This window comes from Drosophila mauritiana, chromosome 3L, assembly GCF_004382145.1.
Source record: "Drosophila mauritiana strain mau12 chromosome 3L, ASM438214v1, whole genome shotgun sequence".
Classification (NCBI taxonomy): domain Eukaryota; kingdom Metazoa; phylum Arthropoda; class Insecta; order Diptera; family Drosophilidae; genus Drosophila; species Drosophila mauritiana.
In genome coordinates this window covers 9,385,219-9,405,353 of record NC_046669.1, presented here as the reverse complement: position 1 = coordinate 9,405,353, position 20,135 = coordinate 9,385,219, and the positions used below count along the sequence as shown (strand labels likewise).

General features: G+C 47.6%; 5 protein-coding genes across 5 annotated transcripts; 2 read left to right on the top strand and 3 right to left on the bottom strand.

The window, feature by feature from the left end:
- Window positions 1–125: 125 nt before the first annotated feature.
- Window positions 126–3,032, bottom strand: LOC117141534 (sialomucin core protein 24). Its single transcript, XM_033305024.1, is given in 3 exon segments — window positions 126–1,505; window positions 2,682–2,803; window positions 2,924–3,032. Coding segments are annotated over 2 exon segments (798 nt in total). The 5' UTR covers window positions 2,755–2,803; window positions 2,924–3,032; the 3' UTR covers window positions 126–780.
- Window positions 3,033–3,485: 453 nt separating this feature from the next.
- Window positions 3,486–6,885, top strand: LOC117141532 (sorting nexin lst-4). Its single transcript, XM_033305022.1, has 3 exons — window positions 3,486–4,394; window positions 5,162–5,814; window positions 6,279–6,885. Exons 1-3 carry the CDS (start codon window positions 3,642–3,644, stop codon window positions 6,568–6,570), a joined length of 1,698 nt encoding a protein of 565 aa, XP_033160913.1. The 5' UTR covers window positions 3,486–3,641; the 3' UTR covers window positions 6,571–6,885.
- Window positions 6,886–8,280: 1,395 nt separating this feature from the next.
- On the bottom strand, window positions 8,281–12,951 carry LOC117141531. The gene is made up of 2 exons (XM_033305021.1): window positions 8,828–12,951; window positions 8,281–8,748 (listed from the first exon to the last, which is right to left on the bottom strand). The coding sequence occupies exons 1-2, from the start codon at window positions 12,535–12,537 to the stop codon at window positions 8,685–8,687; spliced, it is 3,774 nt and encodes a 1,257-aa protein (XP_033160912.1). The 5' UTR covers window positions 12,538–12,951; the 3' UTR covers window positions 8,281–8,684.
- Window positions 12,952–13,432: 481 nt separating this feature from the next.
- On the top strand, window positions 13,433–16,499 carry LOC117140655 (uncharacterized protein KIAA1841 homolog). Its single transcript, XM_033303696.1, has 5 exons — window positions 13,433–14,346; window positions 14,412–15,351; window positions 15,412–15,649; window positions 15,703–15,928; window positions 15,989–16,499. The coding sequence occupies exons 1-5, from the start codon at window positions 13,433–13,435 to the stop codon at window positions 16,338–16,340; spliced, it is 2,670 nt and encodes an 889-aa protein (XP_033159587.1). The 3' UTR covers window positions 16,341–16,499.
- A 254-nt stretch (window positions 16,500–16,753) lies between these two features.
- Window positions 16,754–18,693, bottom strand: LOC117140656 (ubiquitin-conjugating enzyme E2-22 kDa). The gene is made up of 3 exons (XM_033303697.1): window positions 18,273–18,693; window positions 17,899–18,051; window positions 16,754–17,677 (listed from the first exon to the last, which is right to left on the bottom strand). Exons 1-3 carry the CDS (start codon window positions 18,333–18,335, stop codon window positions 17,294–17,296), a joined length of 600 nt encoding a protein of 199 aa, XP_033159588.1. The 5' UTR covers window positions 18,336–18,693; the 3' UTR covers window positions 16,754–17,293.
- Window positions 18,694–20,135: the final 1,442 nt, after the last annotated feature.

The window sequence follows — 20,135 nt, the reverse complement described above, 5'->3', positions numbered from 1 at the left end:
TTTTGCAATACTACGGACCCCGGGCATGGCGGGGTGAGCAGAATCGATAGAACAAGTGGGCAAAGACCGGAGAAAAAAATGCACATTAAATGAGAAAATTGAAACGCGTTTCCCATTGTGTTTAGCTCGGTTTTAGGTAGTACATATGTATTCTTAGTTCCTAGAATGAATCGATTTTAGTTATTCAAAAATTGTGTAAATATAATAAAAATTTATATTTCCTTTTCGTTAGCTCCCTATGAATTACAGAAACAAAGCCGTCGCCAGCCGCTTTCCACTTTCTGATCTCTTCACTTTCTCGCTATCAAGCAGTCTCACATATTTGCTGTTATTTGTTCTTACTCCTCTCGTCTCGTTTCGTTTCGATCTCATAACTCATTTCTCGGTTCATGGTCGCCCTGGGAAGACCCTGTGACAGGCTCCTCGGACTCCTCTTATAAGGCGTTGAACATCCGCTCAAGTTGCTGATAAACTGATGTTTGCAAAAAACGTGCCCTTACATATTGGATGCAATGCATTGAAGGAAAAATATTTGCTTTGTTTTCACATTTTCTGTATGACTGAGATAAGGGAAGTAATTCAAGAATGTAGAGCCTGCTCCTACTATCTGGGCCCGCATTAAATCCGCTCAGGGGGTTATCGTTTCAATTTAAGAACTGACTTTACTTGACTGCCGTTTGTATCTCTGTGTGTGTGTGTTTTGTTGGGGAATCGGGGTATAGGGCATCTCTTTGGATATTAATTATATTGGGTAATATGGTGTGGCTCCCCGCGTTTAAATTACGTGTGCAGCAACCGATCTCGGGCCGATGGCGAGCAGTTTTGTGGAGCTGCAGCCGCACCACCACCACTGCCACCCATGTGGGCGGGTGGTGGTGGTGGCGGCTGCGTTGGCGGCGACCTTAGCGGTATCGAAGGCTGGACAAACCGCACGCGCTCCGCATCCGTGGATGCGGCACTGCTGCTGGCCGCCGCAGCTCCGGCTGCCGCATTGAAGGCCGACGTAAAGGCGGTGGCGGCTCAAAGGGTGTGGTAGTTGCGCTCGTTGCGGGCCTTGTAGAACTTGTAGGCCACCAAGCCGATGGCCAGCAGGCCCAGAGTCAGCACAATCCCGCCAATGAACGAGGATCCATCGAAATGGCCGCACGGCACGGGCTTCGGCGCCGGAGTGGTTGATGTGTGTGGCGGCGGCGTAGTTGTGGTCGAGTTCGGAGACGGAGTGGTCGTAGTTGTAGTTCCAGGCGTGGTGGTGGTCGTTGCCGGAGTGGTGGTGCTGGCCGGAGTGGTGGTGCTGGCCGGAGTGGTGCTGCTGGTGGTGGTGGTGCTGGCTGGAGTAGTCGTGGTCTTCTCAGTCGATGTGGTAATTGGTGGCGTCGCCGTGGTCTTCTCAGTTGTGGTGCTCGCTGTTGAGGTCGACGGTGGCGTCACAGTGGTGGTGGTGTCCGGCGGAGTGGTGGTGTTCTTGGAATCCTGGGTGGTGCTGTCCGCTGGAGACGGTGTGGTCACTGCTAAGGCAAATAAAAAGAGTATTAGCTTATAGTTTTTGATAAGTTCGTAAAACTATTTCACATCAGAAAGATTCTAGTTTTTTACTACTATATTTACTACTATAATAATAATGAACCCAATGACTGGTTTTTTTTATTAGTCACCCTTTCTTAAAAAATTGATATAATTCTTATTTCAGAATGAATATATCGTAAAAATATATTTTTATGTAAGTACATCGCCTATCAAGGCCTCAAAAAAAAACAGGGCTTGTGTACAGTAATCAGCAACGAATATTATAGATAAAAACCTATGCGTCATTCCAAAGTTAAAAGCAAACAAATTGGCAAGTATGATAAGTTCACAACGACTCTCATTCATCAATTTCCAATATTTCAAAAAGCACAAGGAATACACATGTTTTGTATGGCTTTCGTAAGAATTTAAAATAAAAATAGTTCCATTGCACATGTAAATGGTGTCAAAATGGTCAAACAAAATAGGAAAGCGTAACAAAACAAATTGAGTTGGTTCGAAAAATAAAGATTACTATATTCAAAATAAGCTGCATTTAGGTGCTATTTATTTTTATGCGATAATGGAATTTAAGGAATGGAAATTTAAGAAAGCTGAAGAGGTAAATATTGTTTGTCAACAAAATATGGTCCAAATCTCTTAAAATCCCAAGATATGTACAAATATTTTCGTATGGTAATTACAACTTCTCATGAAATTGGAAAGCAGAAAAGGTGACGATTTAAATAAATGCTTGCGAACAAAATATGGTTACAACTCGGTAAATACATATTTACCAAAATGTGCACAAATATTACGTATGGTAATGTGACAATTTATGGAAGTGACTTTCGTCAATCTGAAGTTTCTTATTTTGGAAAGCTGCAGATTCGCCCGTTCTCATGCGGAGAACATTGCTCCAAAGTCGGAGTAAGAGAAAATGGCCGGAGAATTGATATTCAATATAGGAATTGGCATTTAAAAAACCCCCACATCCACACACTCAAACACATCCATGCACACACACATGCCCGCACACACACACATGCGAGGGGTTTGCGCACACGTACGCATGCACATGCAAGCGTGTGTGTGTGTCAGAGTGCATAATTGAGAAATGAGTGTTCGGTGTGTCTTCAATTCGATTTTAATTCGGTGTAATTTGATCAAAGACTCACCTTCGTCGCACAAATTCGCGGAGAAGAGGCCCACAAAGAGGCACAAGATTAGGAATTTCGCCTGCCGATTCATTGTGGTCGTTAAACTCGAACTGAATACTCCAACGACAAAGTGAGCAAATCTGCAAGTATGTGGCCCGGGGAGAAAGAAAAGACGTTTGCCAAGTGGTTGGGGATTAACAGATACCGCTGGAGTCAGTATTGCACAACTGGCGATGTCGCCGAGCTCCGATTTCGCTCACCCACAAATTAAAGCAAGGCGCAATTAAGGAATGAATAACACGACACGAAGACCAGATTCTTTTATGCCAACTCGATACTTCGATGCATCCCGATACATCGACAGCTGAGCCGTGCTCTGCAGCCCTGGCACTCGGCACTTATCAGTAGGGGGCTCCTCTGCTTATTAAGTATGACCGTAATGTAGTTGAAACGCCTTGCATTTGCTGCAATATAATATTATGCTCATATATTTATTCTTTTTATTTTACTTGATTTATTACTAGAGAATTTTTACCCCCGCCTAGCACATTCTTTATTTGTAAGAAAAATCTATGTAAGCATAGGTAATTTTTCACAGCTAAGTCTTTCTTGAAAACGCAATAACTCATTAATTTAATTTGCTCGACTAAAATGTACTATTTATATTATTTTATTTTTGTGAGTACATAGCATAAGTAAGTTTTTTATTATTTTTCTTTAAAATTAAAGAGTACCTCTGTTCCAAATGTATAAATCAGGTGTGTTGGGGGAATACCCCTAATAAAATTGATGCATCATCATTATATCTTGTTGCTGCAGAACGAAGAAGACGTCAGTGTCAGTATAATTTCGTAATCCGAAGAACGGTAACACCTTACACTTGGTGAATCAGAATCAGTGGATATTTTTTGTCTGTTTATGGCCCCTGTGGAGACGGGACTCGAATTAGCGTAAAGGAACGACCAGGAGAGCACCAAGATGACCTCGTACGTGCGCGCCATGTACGACTTTACCGGGGAGCCGGGCTCCTCGGAGCTCTCCATCGCGACGGGCGACGTGCTCTCGGTGACCCGGAGCGACGTGGGTGAAGGCTGGTGGGAGGGCAAGAATGCCCGTGGCCAGATTGGCCTCTTCCCGGCTGCGTACGTGGAGGTGATGTCGGCGGCCGAAGCCCAGAAGCTGAGCGCCAGTGGAGCGACTTCGGTGCCACAGGTTCCGGATCCCTTCGCCTCGCCCCCTTTGCCGCGTTACGATCAGACGGCGGATGATGATGGCAGCAACTGGGATGATGAGGACGATTGGAGCGACGACAATGACACGTACTCGGAAATTGGTCCAGGTGGCCAGAAGTCTGCGGGACAGTCGGCTCGCGCTGGCGGATTGTCGCATTCCACCAGTGACTACGATAACAAACACCTGCCCATCGCGCCCAACGATGACACCCAATCGCTGGCCTCCGTGGCTGGCGGGACTGGTGCTGCTGGCACCGTCAAGAAGGGCATGTTCGCCAAAAGTTCCGATTCGTATATACTCGGCTTGTCCAGCACCAAGGAGAAGATACCCGAATGCGAGATGGCCTACATCACACAGGTGGAGGACTCTATCTACCAGTGGACGCAGAACCATTCGCCCTACTCCGTTGTGGTGGCCAGCCCCAAAAAGGAGTCCAAATTCAAGGGGATGAAGACGTTCATCGCCTACCAACTGACGCCTAGCTTCAACAACATATCCGTAAGTTGGCCACCCCTGATATCGCCGTGATTAACAACACAATACGATAAAGCTCCGACCGTTGGCGCATGAGTGTGTAACTACGGGTGCAATATTTTGTTGATAATATGTGTCTGTGCTGTGTTCGCTACCCTCTGCCAAGGGTAATTTGGGCTGGGTCATGTGCTCACGGGCAGATGGAATGGAATAAAGAAAGACCAATCCTTTGTTTATCGAAACTCCGCACTAATTGCCGGCCAACATTTTCCAACTGAGTTGACCCAAAAAGTGACCTTTTTGCTGAGAAAATTGAAATGCAGAGTATATCTACTTCTTTAATTGGTTTGTTTTAAATTGAAAACTCTGAAAATAACCCAAATTTATCTTTATATTTGTTAAAGGTTTACTACCATTGAAAGCTATAGTTTATTTTAATTGTTAGTAACTACTTTAATAGTACTTTATTATTTACAATAATGAGAAGCATAAATTCTCGACATTACTTTTGAACTGAAATCAAAGCTCTTTGTAAAGTTCTTTCAGTCCATTAAAACAGACATACAAATAGGTAGGGCATTACAGAGTCGTAAAATCACTTAAAATTCTTCTTTGTGGGGGCAATTCTGACCAACTGGTAGCCAACGGCACTGCGATGATTGCTTCTGCTTGCGAACCGCCGCGGGGAATGACTCAGCAACGAGCTCTGACCCCCCGAGCTCCGGGCTCCTCTTTGCGTGTCCCAATCAGAATTAATTGGTCATATCTAATCTGGGTTTCCCTTTCGTTAGGTGTCGCGTCGCTACAAGCACTTCGACTGGCTGCACGAACGTTTGGTGGACAAGTTTTGCCTGATTCCGGTGCCACCGCTGCCGGACAAGCAGATCTCCGGCCGCTATGAGGAGCAATTCGTGGAGCATCGACGTGTGCAGCTGCAGGAATTCGTCGACTGGGTGTGCCGCCATCCGGTGATCTCGAAATGCGAGGTCTGGTACCATTTCCTCACCTGTCGCGACGAGAAGATCTGGAAGTCCGGCAAACGCAAGGCGGAACGGGATCCCTACATGGGCGTCAACTACTGCCTGGCCATCTCGCCGCCGGACAAGAACCTGCTGCATTCCAAGGTGGACGCACAGGTTGAGCTGGGCACCCAGTTCATACACAGCATGGACGTGGCCGTACGCAACCTGAACAATATATCCAACGACATGGCCAAGCGCTCCATGTCGCAGAGTAAAAAGGAGTTCCAGCGCATCGGCGACGGACTCTCCGACCTGGCCAAGGCATTAGCCATCGACGAGCGGCGTGCGCCCACCCGGAACGCGGTTCCGCTCTCCGAGAGCGTCGGCCGCATCGGTGGCATCTTTATCGGTATTGGACAGGCCTTTGGCGACCAGCCAAAGCATGATTGGATTCCCCTCTCGGATCGACTGCACATCTACAGGTGGGTTGACGTCTCTACAAAGTGATGGGAAGCATAGCACATTTCGTTTCATTCAGCGCTAATTGATTAGCTGACTGAAAATGGGAATTCCACGACATGTGTCATTTCTATAGTAGAAGTTACAATAGGTACATATATGGCTGAATTACTCACAATTAAAAATCTTCGATTGATTAGTTTCTTGTATATTGTTTTTAAGGTATCAAGTTTATTTATAATGAACTCAAATTGTTTACTTTGAAGCAATGAATCAATGTATAGTTTCGCCAGAAAAATCGATTGGTGGCCAATAGTTTATTTTAGATTATTGTGGTTCTTACGCAGACTGACCTTTAGTTTAGCACGATATACATACGAATTTATATATATATAACTTCTAGAAAATGTGGTAACTTCCCGTCGCTATTTGTTTATAGAACGATCTAGAAGCATTATCTAATTTATATTCCCTCTTTTCCCAATAGGGGCGTTCTCAACTGCTTTCCGGACATCTTCTCCACGCACAAGGGTGCCATACAGAAACGAAAGGATTGCGAGAAATTGGCCGGCGAGGGCAGGATGAATAATCCCCAGCTACACGACGTTAACCGGCGCACAGATGTCGTCTCCTACACGGTGCTGGCCGAGCTGACCCACTTCAAGAGCGAGCGGGATACGCATTTGAAGCATACGCTTAAGAATTTCATTGCCGAGCAGATTAAGTTCTACCAGGGCGTGGTGGCGCGCCTACAAGAGGCCAGCCGCCAGATCGAGTAGATTGGCCACTGGCCCATGGACGACGACTCATCGCTGAAGGGATCGACGGCTGGGAGCACAAAGAAACAAAGAAACCGCACCGGGCACACACTTCCACACAGAGATACATAGCTGAAAACATTCGCACGCGCGCATTTCAAATGCCTTTAAAAGGAACTCTTACTTTAAGCGTGGTTCTAACTAAATGTTAAACAGAAAAAATATTACATAATGTTGTTTGTAAGTGAAAAAGTTGCGTATTTATACAGAAATTAACTTTTATATGCCTATTATACACGGAACTTTAGATGCAAATATAACTATATTTATACAGAACTGCATCATCCGCGTTATCATCATATTTGGATGATCCAAGCAAGCCCGCTGAATTAAAAGTCTCGATGGCGATTTGCTATTCTGTTGCCTTTATCAGCGAAATTCTCTAAAAGGGTTCTCTTTATTTTTCCATTTTCATGTTCATGCTTTTGCTTTGCCATTTTCGCGTTAATAAGTTTTGTGATTCTTGTGTTTGGTTTTTTTGTATCTAGAACATAAGTGTTAGATTGCACATGTTAGGGATGATGATTTCATAAATAATCAGCGTAATAACTAGTAAAAACAAAAAGAAACACATTCCGGAATGGATACAAAATCGTTGGTTGTTTGCCTTTTAGCGCTGCGGTTTGTTTTCGTTCGATATTTGGTGAGGTCATAGGTGAAGGTGAAGGGTCCAAGGATTGTCCTGGCATTTTTGAGGGATAGTCGGATGTGGGGTTTCTGGGTTGGGAATCGGGTTGTGGGGGGATCACTAAGTGTAATACATCTAGATAAAAACGCTATATACAGACACACGAGTTAATAATAATAATAATAATATAACGCAGCTTGAGATAATAATAATAATAATAGATTTTGGTTAACAATAATACAATAATTAGGTTTTTTTTTTGCTTTTGCCTTCCGCTTTCGCGCTCTACATTATTTTTTGTTTACTTGTCGTTTTTTTTTGTTTTTGCTTTTTTGTTTTCTTTTCATATTTTTTGTGTTTTTCTTTTTTGTTAACAAACTACCAATAACAAATTTTTACTAATTCAATTTAAGTTTTTTATGTTTTCTGCTCTCCGCTTGTGTTTACCTCCTTGTTTGTTGTTTATAAATTATTGTTGTTTGCGTTCCGGTTACCTTGTTGTTGCTGTTCCTGTGTATTAAACTAAAGGAAAATCATGGTTTATCCTTTACCAATTCCTGGCGGTAAAACGGCCTATATGATGCCTCTAAATATATAGTTATTATTACACGCAAGTGTTACATATGCCTATATGTTTATGTTAATGCGCTAAAGTGTTTAGCGCTCCGGTTAGCTGAACCGTGAACCCACCGGACGACTCCTAGCCATAGTCTCCGCCGAAGCGTCCGTGCTTATTGCTACCGTTGCTGCTCTGGACCGCTGCCGCCGCCGCTGCCGCTTGGGCGGCCTTCTCCGCCAGCAGCGCCGCCTTTTGCTGCATGTAGGGATTGAAGTGTTGCATGTACATGGAGGCAGCGGCTGCCGCCGCATAGTTGTTGGCATAGTTGTTGCTCCTTTGGTTGCTGCTGCCGTTGTTGCCGCTCCATTGATGCTGCTGCTGCTGCTGGAGCTGCTTCTGTTGCTGTTGCTGCTGTTGGTGTTGCTGCTGTTGGTGTTGCTGCTGTTGGTGTTGCTGCTGTTGGTGTTGCTGCTGCTGCTGATGTTGCTGCTGCTGTTGCTGTTGATGCTGCTGCTGCTGCTGTTGGTGGTGATGTTGCTGGTGCTGCTGCCAGTAGCTCTGCTCCGTCATGTAATTGCCGGCATCGCTATCCTTTTGATAGAGATATGAGTTCAGCAGGGATTCGCGTGCGGCGGCAGCGGCTGCCATCTGATTGTTCTGGAACATATTCTCCATGGCCGCCGCCGTTGGATAACAAAATTTATTGCTACTATTGTTGCTGTGGTTTTGATTGTTGGCTGCTGGAAGATGTGGTTGCTGCTGTTGCTGCTGTTGCTTGGCCGAGCCGTGATAGTTGCTGTAGTCTTGCTGCTGCTGATGCTGCTCCTCGTAGCTGGCCGTCCTTGTTCCCGATCCAGGTGCTGGCTCCTTTTGAGCCCGGCTTGACTGTCATTCACCTGACGCCGTCACCGTGGTCCACTGCCACGGGCTATTGTAGCCCTGTTTGGGATTGCTGGAAGGTAACAAATATGGATTAACATGAGCAATGTGGGAAGTTGATATAATCCCATAAGTTTAGGAACATCACTCACCTTCCGAAGAGAGGATGCCACAGTGCCGAGTTGGCATCCATGCCGGCTGCTGCCGCCGCATCTGCGAGATTTTGCTGGTGCTGTTGCTGCTGGACGTCCTGCGCGAGCATATTGCCCCGCTTGCGCTGCTGCTGTGCGGCGGCGGCTGGGTGCATCTGCTGCTTGGCCTGCTCGAGGGGATTGTAGGTGACGCAGGCTTTACTGGAGCGTAGTGTGCGTCCCGTACCTGCGTCACCCTTGGCCTGATCTGGAACGGCCTTGTGCATGGAGGGACGCCCTCGCATTCCGTCGAAGGGCACATTGAGTAGTGGAACCACGTTCGCCTCCGGTTCCAGCAGATTCGAGAGGGATTTAATGGTCAGTCTGGGTTTGTGCTCCGTCTGAGCTGGTGCCGGAGGCGCAGCGGTGGCCAACGGTACAGGCGCAGCGGCGGGTGGTGGCGGACAAGGAGTTGTACCTGGAGTACCCATTGAAGGCTTGGATTTGGTGAAATTGCTAATGGACTCCGCTTCTGTTTCCCTTCTGGGTCGCTTGTGCTCCTGATGATGATGATGATTTGAGGTGGCTGCAGCAGCTGATGTGGATGATGCCTCCTTGGCCGCCTCCCAGTTGAGGAACTGCGGCAATTGCGGCTGCAGCAGCTTTTGCATGAGAGCCAGCTCTACGGGATTGGTGAAGCCATTAAAGGAATTTGGTCCGCTGGCTGTACTTTGAGGAAGAGGTGGAGGCGGAGCTGCTGCAGGAGGCGGCACGGGAGTGGTAACCTTGGGCTGTGGCTGCTCTTCCGTCGACTTCTGTTTCATACAATGCTTGTACAGCTCGTCCAGATGCTGCAATCCAAATTGGTTGTTGTACAGCGGCAGGAGATTGCTCATAAACTTTCTTTGTAGTCCCAGCGGATCTTTGATCGTTTTAAAGAACTCCTGCGACAACTGGCCAAAATAGGGTAGCCACAGCATCTGTTGGAGTAGCGCCAGTGTGGTGGCATTCAGATCCGTCGAGAGACTGGAATCCGCCGGAGATGGTGGTGTTGGAGCCACCGGGGCAACTGGAGGCGGTTTGGGTTGAACAGGCACAGGTTTGGGTTGTATCTGCTTGGGACTGGGACTTCTCGCTTTGCTTGGCACCACGATCACTGGATCCGGGTCTTTTGTCACCTTGGCCGCCTGCTCCGATTCCGTTTTGAGGATAGCCTCCAACTGCTCCATGGTCACTACCAGAATGTTCGGATTCTGGATGATCTCCGGATAGGCAAAGGCCTCGGGAAGACGCAACTCCGGCCTGGTGGTCAACAGCAATGGAATCTCTCGGGCCGGTGAGGCCAAAACCGCTCCGAGGCGATCCTTTGGCACGAGTATCGGGTCTGGGACCTTCCACTGCGGATTGCTGATCAGCATTTTCAGTTGGGTAAGTGGATCCGGATCCTTGTCCATCTTAATGCTGGCCTTGGGTCGCTTCTTGAGCGGCTGGCTGGAATCCTCCTCCTCCTCGTCGTCGATAACGACTGTTTCGAGTTTGCCATCGCGGCCAGCTTTGCCCAGATCCATGGGCTCCGCCTGTTGGGGATTATTGTTAAGCTTGAGGAACTGCTCCAGAATGAGATTTTTAATGGTTTCCGACGTCGTCTCCACCTCAGCAGGTATGGAGTTGGCCGGCAGCTGGAGTTCCCGCTCGGGTGACTTGAGTATATCCGAACTTGAGGTCACCGCACACTGACTACGCGATTCTGATGGTGGACACACCTCCTCGCGTTTCTTGTAGCTCAAATCCTTGGGCGTCTCCTCGACTACGACGGATTTTTCTATTTCCTTTTCAGGCGTCGGTGTGGGCGTAGGCGTTTGGGTCATTTCCACCGTGGCTGGAGTGGGCGGTTGTGGTTCCGGCTCGGTGGCCACAGCTTCATGCTGCTTCTCGAACGCCTCGATGCCCAGGAAGAGCTCTCCGTTCAGGCCCTCGATCTCACCCGCCTCATTGAAGGACAGACACTTGGGCGCATCGTCGTTGTCCATGTTGAGTATGCTGGGCAGGTCCTTGTCGAGATCGGGCACACAAAATGAGCTCAGTCCGTCGCCAGAGGATGAGGAGTTCGGCGGATTTGTTCCGTTACCGGGGCGTGTCTCCTGGACGAGATTGTCCTCGCAACTTCGCTTGACCAGCGAGTCGAGCAGATCCGCTCCACTGCTGCCGTTTTCACTGCTGCAATTTTGTAGCAGATCATCGGCATCGTCCAGCAGATCCTTAAGATTCTTAGTATTCGCATCGAAACACTCCACGGCATCGTTTCCACCCAGTGGCTTGTCCTCCGCCTCCACGGGCAGGACATCCTCCTCAGGCAGTTGAACCAGGGCAAGATCTCCTTTCGGCAGAAACAGACCCGTCTTGGGGCACAGCTGCATTTGCAGCGGCGAGGGCGTGGAGCTCTGATATGTGGGCGTATTGGTCTTGGTGGCCTTGGTGGAGGCATTCGTCTCCTCACTGTCCAGCAGCCCATCGAAGCAGGGCGTGGGCGCCATCTCCGGCTCTTGGGCAGGTGGCATCACCACAACATCTTCGAGTACAGTGGCTAAATGGCCGTTCTGCTGCTGCGCAGCATCACTTTCCTGTCCCTCTTCCCCCTCCTCCTCCTCCTCCTCCTCCTCTTCGATCTCGTCCGGCAATTGCGTGGCACTGTCATCCCAATCCTGCAACAAAGTCTGCCCGATGGAGGGCAACTGCTGCCCCGGCTGCTCCTGCTCTCGCTCGTGATCCTCCGCCTGTTCCAACTCCTGCTCCTGGTGCTGTTGCTCCTCCTCCTCCAAACGCTGCAGATGCTGCTCGCGCTTGACCTTCATCAGTGGGGCGGCGGAGCCGTGGAAGAATTTGACTATCCTAGTTGAGGAAGCATCTGTGCGCGGCATAGAGCGCCAGCCATTGGTCGTCTTGGTCAGACGAATTCTATTCCGCTTGTCGTAGTCCTCGCAGCGCACCTCCACTATTCGGGTATCGTCCTGTTTGACCCACAGGAAGATGGGATTGACGCTGGGCGTCGTGGGCGAAGTAGCGGGTGCGGCAGCGGGCTTGGGTATTGGTAGTGAAGCAGGAGTGACTGCTGACACCACCTCCGTTTCCTTCTCCTGAACAGATGGAGCCTTGGGCTTGGGACTAATCCGCTTGGGCGCCGCCACATTGGATGCAGTGGCTGTGGATGTGACGTGTGTTTTGATTTCCAATTTAACGGCCGCCGTTCGCGGCAAGGATTTGGCTAACGTCGGCTCCTCCGGCAACGGAGGATTGAGCGTGGCTATTTGCGGAGGAATTGGGGGATTCAGTGCGGGAATGGGTATGATAGCAGGGGCAGCAGCCGCCACAACGGCTTCCGAGCTGCACTTTGGTTCCGTTTTAATGTCGCGCAGCACATTCTTATTGATGCGCGGCGTATTGGCCACCTTCAGGTGTCCGAACTTTTGCTTGGCCCTTGTGGCCTTGCCCCGTGCTCCCTTCCCTCGTCGCCGGGTGGTCTGCTCCTCGAAGACCAGGAATATATCACGGGCCACTCTCCGGCGCTCCGATTTTCGGTGGCAAACCGGCGGAGCGGCCTCCAGTTCCTGCTTGATGATGCCCTCGTTATTGTTGTTGTTGTTGCTGTGGTTATTGTTGTTATTCGCACTCGCCTCCGGCTCATCCTGGCTAGCAGTAGCGCATTCACTTGGCCTGCAAGTGTTCCGGGGCATTTTACGGCCGTATCCGCTAGTGGTCCGTGATCCGTACTCCCAGATCCCTGGTCATTTTCCCATCATCGCTGGCTAGTCCACACTCGTCGCTCGTTTTTTCTTTTTTGGCCTTTTGCTACTGCCCCCCGTATCCGGATTTTTCGCTCTCGCCTCCCCCGCCCCCTGCCCAGTTCTGATTGGGAGCAGCGTTCTGATTGGACAGCGGCCCAGGTAAAAGCCTTCGCTTTGGGGCTTCTATCTTCAGTCCGTTCGCATTGCCGCCGCACTTGTGCCGCTCCAGCGTTTCTAATTCAGTTGACCGTGCTATTTAACCGCATTCAGAATTAACTGCCCTGCTGCACTGTGTGTTTTACGTTGACAAAATCAATGAATTTTTGTATGTATATGTTTTGGTTTGCTTTCGATATTTCGATATAGTTTTCTAAGCAATCGCCAGCGCTTTATGACGGTAATCGTATGAGCGTAATCGGAAATTGGGGCTGCAATCGGAAATTTCCCCAAATACCGATAGTAGTAACGGTCATATTTTTAAAATTATTCGAAATACGTTTTCTAAATTTAAAGTTACATTTAAAGAATGCTGAAATTGTTAATATGACTTAAATTTAAAATTACTAAAATGCTAAATGAATATAACGAATATATATATAGAAAGAATAATTCAAAAAGTTACTTTAAGAAGAAATATGTATTTTTTAATAACAAAAACAAATATTTTATTATATTTATTAAATGTGCATGTAATCTTAAATTCCTGGACAGCTTGAAAAATCAATTGGGGTCACCAGTTGCATTGTTTTTTCCGCTTTCCATTTAAGTAACTTCCTTGTTACTACGAGCAACGAAACAATAAATCAATAATGACCAATATCCTTTGATTTGTGCATTGGACAGGATGCAGAAATCCGGCTCCGACGAGGGAGCCTCGGCTGCTGGCCAGCCTGAGGAGACTCCAGCGGCTCCCTCCCAGAAATCCATTGATTCCGGCAATGGCGCCGAGTTTCAAATCAGTTTGAACGAGTTTCTAGAGTTTCTAAAACTATCCTGTCATGTGAACGATATGATTGCGAAGGCCGACATGGGAAAACCACACAATAGGGAGCCGATACCGCCGGTGGAGGGCAGTGCGGTGTCAACCAAGAGAACTACCAAGAAGGACGAGTTCGACTTTGCCGAACTGGCGGACAATCCACTGGTCAACGAGCTCCTGGGACTGAGACGACCCTCGCGGAGCTCCAACGAGAGTCGCTCCAGCTTGCTCCAGGATGCGAAATCCAGTACATTGCGCTCGGGGCACAGCCACCACAGCCGCTCTTCCCGTCCAGAGTCGACCTATCGGGGATTGCATCCCAAGCTTGGCGAGCAACTGGATGCGGCCATTAATGAGGGTGTTCTGGACTCTGTTCTGTCATTTATATGCCCGGTGCCCATGCCCACGCAACTCCAGAATGGCAAAACTAAGTCCAAGCAGCTGCAGCCTCCGAAAGAGCTTCTCACCCAGACATCGGCCACTATCACTCCCTATCCGAATCCCATTCCATCGGCAGCTCCGCTCACCTCAGGAGCATCGAAATCCATGATGGAGATAGGCCACTCACATGGGCCTCTGCCGGCAGCCACTCCCTCGGCTCCTTGCCTGCAGCAGGCTAATCCCAGAGGAGATGCTTTACATTCGGATCAGATCACCAACAGCATGGTGCGCGCCATGATTAAGGAGCCGATTCCAAAGCCTGGTGCAATGAACGCCGGCAGACGCAAGTCTCTGCTGCTGGTCAAGGATAGCAAACATGCCAGGCAGGAGCGTAAGGAGTAAGTACCATGTAATTACAGAGGGAATTCTTAGGTATTCATATATATCTCAAATTGTTTGACAGGCCGGAAGTGGTGATCCACGTCTGCGACGAGGTGAAGAACACCTCGAAGGACTTCACCTGCCCGCAGCATTTGCTGGTGACCAAAATGGGTTACTTTGCGGACGTGACTGCCGGTCAGAGATTGGAGGAGATGGACATATCGGTGCACTGCGACATCCTGATCTTCGACTGGCTGATGAAGTGGATCAAGCACAGTGCCCAGAGCCAGGATCTTCCGGTTCCCACCCAGAGCACTGGTCCCCAGTTGGATGGCAATAATGTGGTGCCCATTCTGGTGTCGGCCAGCTTTCTGCAGATGGAACCTCTACTCCTTGAGTGCTTGGCCTTTTGTCATGCCCATCTCAGCGAAGTTGTACGAACGTCCACGAATCTGTCCTGTCTGAATGACGCATTGGTCAGCCGACTGGCGGCCATGTTCACGAATCTCGAGCTGGAGATGGTCAGGGATAAAAAGGAGCGAGTGACACCGCGTCTGTGGACCAAATTGATTCAGTCCCTCTGCGAACCGGATCCGGAAGCCCTAAGGGGACACTTCTACAGCATGTCCGGTTTGTTCCGCTGCTCCAAGTGCTTCAATTGCGTGACCAACACTATGAAATCCTATGTGAGCTGTGTGCCCAGCAACATTCGGCTGAATCGCTGGGGCCAATTGATGAGCCACCACGTGCGGGACACCAACTGGGATCTTAATGTCTACATCGTTCAGCTGTTCAAGGAGCTCAAGTCCTGGCGCAAGGTGTACTGGAAGTTATGGGGTCACTGCCACTACCTGTACTGCTGCACGTGCGAGGCTCATTTTCCGGTCTATCAGATGCACTGGTGCCGCTTCCATCCGGAGGCACCGAACTTTCTGGGTCCCGTGGGAAATGCCGGACCCGCCGGCCGCTTCTCCTGCTGCGGTCAGCAGGCCTTCCGCTATGAAACGCTGCCGGGACCAAATGTATGTAAACCTATTTCCAGAAACTTCTACTACTGCATTGAGTAATCGGTACTTTTTTAGGGTTGCCAGTTCCGCGAGCACAGTGTCCTTGTGGAGACGGATAGAGAGCGTGCCATCCTGGCCATTGCCCAGTTGGTGGGCGAGAACTACGCCTTGTGCGAGCAGCCACCGTTGAGGATTCAGGAACTGGCCGCCGCCGGCGAGATCAGTCCCAGCTGGCAGGGTATCTCACTAACGCCACAGAGATGTCGCCAGGGACTTTTGCCCCAACTCTGCATGGATAGTGTGCTCAAGAGAGGTGGGTATGTGTACTTGGAGGTAATGTGCTCTGTACTCAACCCTGCTCCATAGTGACCAACCATCGTGTGAGCCGTCGGATGCGAGGATCTCGCTACCAAATGGACACCAGCACCGATTCGGAGACGACTTCCACCAGCGAGGATGATGCTCGATGCCTGCGACCACGCATGCGTAACGTTCACGATGACGACGAAGACTACAGTACGAGTAGCGATGGCTGCGAGTCGGAGCATCGTCCTCCACCAAGGAAAACTAGAGGCAAAAAATCACGAAAGCGGTAAGTATTGTGAAATATTAAATGTATGTAATATAATAGGTACCTGAACTGTTTGGCCAGTCCCACCGATGTGTCGGGTCGCTTTTGGTCCGGCGAGTTGTCCGCGCGCAGCAACCAGGATCATCAGCGCGACTTCGAGGAGAAGATCATGAAGCAGGTCGCCAATTATGTGACCAAAAAGACCGGAACGGATCAGTGCCTGGTGCAGAATGCCCAACCGCTTGGTGGCTCCTACGTGCGACTCGAGTCCGAATGGAAGGAGATGCTTAAGCAGCGGCACAGCCATCACACGATCCAGGGAACCAATGCCACTGGCCCATCCGTGCCTCAAAGCAGCAGCAGCTGCCTGGGATCGGCACTTGCAACTGGTGGCTCCTCCGTGTCCGTCATGTCCAAGCAAAAGCACAAGTAGAAATTCGTGTTATATTATTCGCTAGCAAGCATCGTAGACCAAATATTTAGTCACAGATTCTTAGTCAAATATTTAGTGCAAACCATAGTCACATTGAAATGTAGAAAAATTAAATGAATATGTAGCAGAATATATATATAAATGATTATATCTCGATGATATCGTTGGGTTCTATGTTTCTTTCACGTTGTATGCAATTATTTGGTTTGTAAATTACCAAGAATTTGGATTTTATTTAAATTTTGGCATTAGACAGAGCCTTAAAAATGGGATTAAACAAGAATTATAGTAATATACATTACATATCTCAATCAAGCTAGGATAAATTACATTTTCCATTCTTCAGTCTAGGCATGTTTTACAAAAATCTATTTTAAGTTTGCAGCCTCTTCTTCACAAACCGAAATCATAACTTCTCATTAGACATTTATCAATATTTTTATTTATTTATTTATTTATTAACTTAACGCAATTTACAAAGACTTCGATTTGTTATACACTCCTCGCTTTCACATTTATTTTGTTTTGTAAATCATTTTTGTTTGTGTTTTAGTTTAAGCTTGAAATGGAAAACAACAGTACTGTTTAAGAAAGAGCCTGCAAGTAAATGCGACTGCACGTAAATTAATGAAACAGAACCTGGGTTCAATTACATAACACCACATGCGTGATGGGACGCGGGCATGGCCTTTGGCTCAACCTTCTGGTGACCCACCCTGCGACAAAGATGTGCACATTAATCATAATAAAATTAGAGAACAGATCAGGGAATTATTATAACTACAGGGCAATGTAATTTCGTGGATAAGATTTACGAAAATAGATTGATTGGTGCGTGAGTGAACAAGAATTTAGCGTGATTGCCGTTCTGAAGGATTGATGCTGAAGTTGGCCGGTGTTCTTGGTGTTGCCACCGCCGCGAATGGTACTGATGCTAGTGCGGCTGGGACAAGCTAACTGAACAGGCCATCGGTGGCCTTCCCCAAATTCCAGTTTTCCTTGGAGAGCACGGCGCGCGCCTCATGCTCGTCGATGCCCATGTCCCTGAGACGTTGGATCTTTGAATCACAATCGGGAAAGGTGTGCGGTCCGCCCGCATACGCGTTGGTCCAGTGCTTGGCCGTAAGCAGGAACAGATCGTACTTGTCCTTGAACTGAGAGGCCACCACTGCGTCCTGCGGATCGTCCGGCTCTGCGGCGGCCAGGAGCGCCTGCAGCGACAGCAACACGGTGCGCAGTGTCATCGCTGCAGCCCAGTTGTCCTTTAAGATGTCCAAGCAAATCGCACCCGTAACCGACGAAATATTCGGGTGCCAGATGCGCGTTATGAAGCGTACCTGCGAAGAAGTTGTAATTTATTTAGGTTTTAATTACAAGTTATAGGTTCTGATTGCGCCTTTCAGAATTCATGTTACCATTGTGGATTCATAGAAGTGTCACTTTCTAGGAAGTGAAGCCATTAGATACGATTTTTGAAAGCTGAATGTACTCATGTCATGCATCACATATTCTTTTGATTTTTTGAAGCTGCACTAAATCTTACATGGCTATTACATACCTTTGGTGGATTGAAGGGATATGTCTCGGGCACCTTGATCTCCAGGACGAACTTGCCGCCCTCGTAGGGCGTGTCAGGCGGACCGGCGATCTCGCCGCGCAGCTCCGTCCAACTGTCATTGACCAGTTCGATTTTGATGGAACACTGGACGATCTGTCAGGGATTACAAACAAGCCAAATTAACAAATCAGTGGGGCCAATGTTTACATTTCACAAAGAAAACGGAGCCAATAAGCGCGCCAAAAACGCCACCAAAGTCCGCGGACATCCTGCCCCACCTCCTGCACCATCACCAGGGGCGGTGGTGCAGCTGGCGTTGCCGAGGTGGCGTTTGAGTGTCCTTCAGTCCTTCAACCTTGGTGCTCGGGACTCACCTCCTCGCTGCGCATCACCTCCTTGAACTCCCGCTTGATCCGCGACACTGCCATGTTCGCCATGATGTTTCCTCCGTTTCTCGGACTCTCCTTTCTGCTCTCTCCCTGTTCACTGTTCGCCGTTCTCCTTTCTCCGCCTCTCCTCTTCACCACGCTCTTCTTGCTGTGTTCTGTTCTGCCTCTGTTTTTATTGTTGCCCCCCGTGCAATTTTGGATTTTGTGTGTTGTGCGTTGCGTAAATTACGCCTGTCTGCTGGCCTACAAGGTAGCTCCTTACGATCGCTTGTCGTTTATGTCGAAGCAACGAGCTCGACCAGCGCACGGAAAATAAAAAACTTAATATTCCAATTTCAACGAAACTGACTTTTTTACAGCGCTCAGCACGTCTATTTTGCCAGTGCTATTTTTTTTTTGGTTTTTCCGCAGTGTGACCGCCGCGCTGCATTTGGACAATTCTTAAAGCTCGCCTATCGATTGACGTATCGATAGGGCTTCGGGGAAATAGCGCGAAAGCTTCTATCGAATTTTACAGTTCGAATATTCAAATGTTTAGCATATAAATTTCATTTTTTTATAAAACCTTAATAATAATTACTGAAGTAGGTACTGAATTTGTACGACTTGCTGCGAGCCAAGACCATTGTAAAGGTACTCACCAACATTTTTGAATTCGTATGCCACCCAACTTACCATTAAATCGAGACCCTCTGACCCTTTCGTCACTAAAACTTATAACCTGACTGAACTTATCAATCCTCCTGAAAATCAGAAGAAGGAAGCTCCTTCTTAACATTGGTCCTTCCGTCAGAATCTGGGAATCTTAACAGACATACTTTCCTAGCTCGTTTCCGAAATACAAATTAAAAGAAATGAAAGCGAATCTACATAGAAATAACCATATTTACAAACTACTTTCCTAATAAATTCAGTTTATTCCAAGCCCAATACACGAAGTACTCTTTCTTGCCGCTTTTTTGATAAAATCTATTTACGTTACAATGATTGGCTGAATCAGTTCCAGAGTTAGTTTTTGTGCCAATAGATAAAACAGCCGCAGCTTTTCAATGGCACACGTCAAAGGTTATTTTCCATTGCGTCTCTGATCTTGAACACCGAATACATGGCATTATTATATAATCGAAGTTCTTTTGACCTCAGTAATATGGTTCCATTACGCTCGCCCGCCTTGTCTGTGGTTGGAAATTTGAAACTCGTTTTGCGCCCCATAAACAAAAACAAGAAGTTTATTCTTCAAAGGCGTAGGCCTCTCTTGGCAACAGTCCAAAAATAATAGACGAGCATTAATTATGCGCCATACGATCTTGTGTGTATAATGGGTATAGTTGGAAAAGGGGTATACGAAGTATAAATATATTGACATTGCAATTTCTAACCAAATACGAGAGAACCTTACTTAAAATAAATGTCTGATAAACTATAAGTATAAGTTGATAAACTATTAAGTTGATTACATTTTAAGTAAACTCTCATTAATAGGTTAAATATTAACAATATAAACATATTATCAATACAATTATAGGGTATATTTCATACCTGAAAAACCATTTAAGACGACATTCTCTTTTACTGCTCAAATTCACGTTTCGCACAGCTCAAATGCCGATCGAAAAAAAAAACGTGTCAGCAAAAGCGTGTGGGGAAGTTTTAAGAGCCAACGCAACAACAGTTTTCGGATAAGAAAAATACCCAATAGACATTCGGAGACTAATTAAAACGGAAGAGTTTCTGGCTTCTCCAACTCTTTGGACACACGTGTTTGTGCTCCCCTTTTGCGCCGCTCTTTCGCTACAAAACAAAACGAGTGACCGACACAAACAAACATGCCGGTTCTCTTTCACTCTC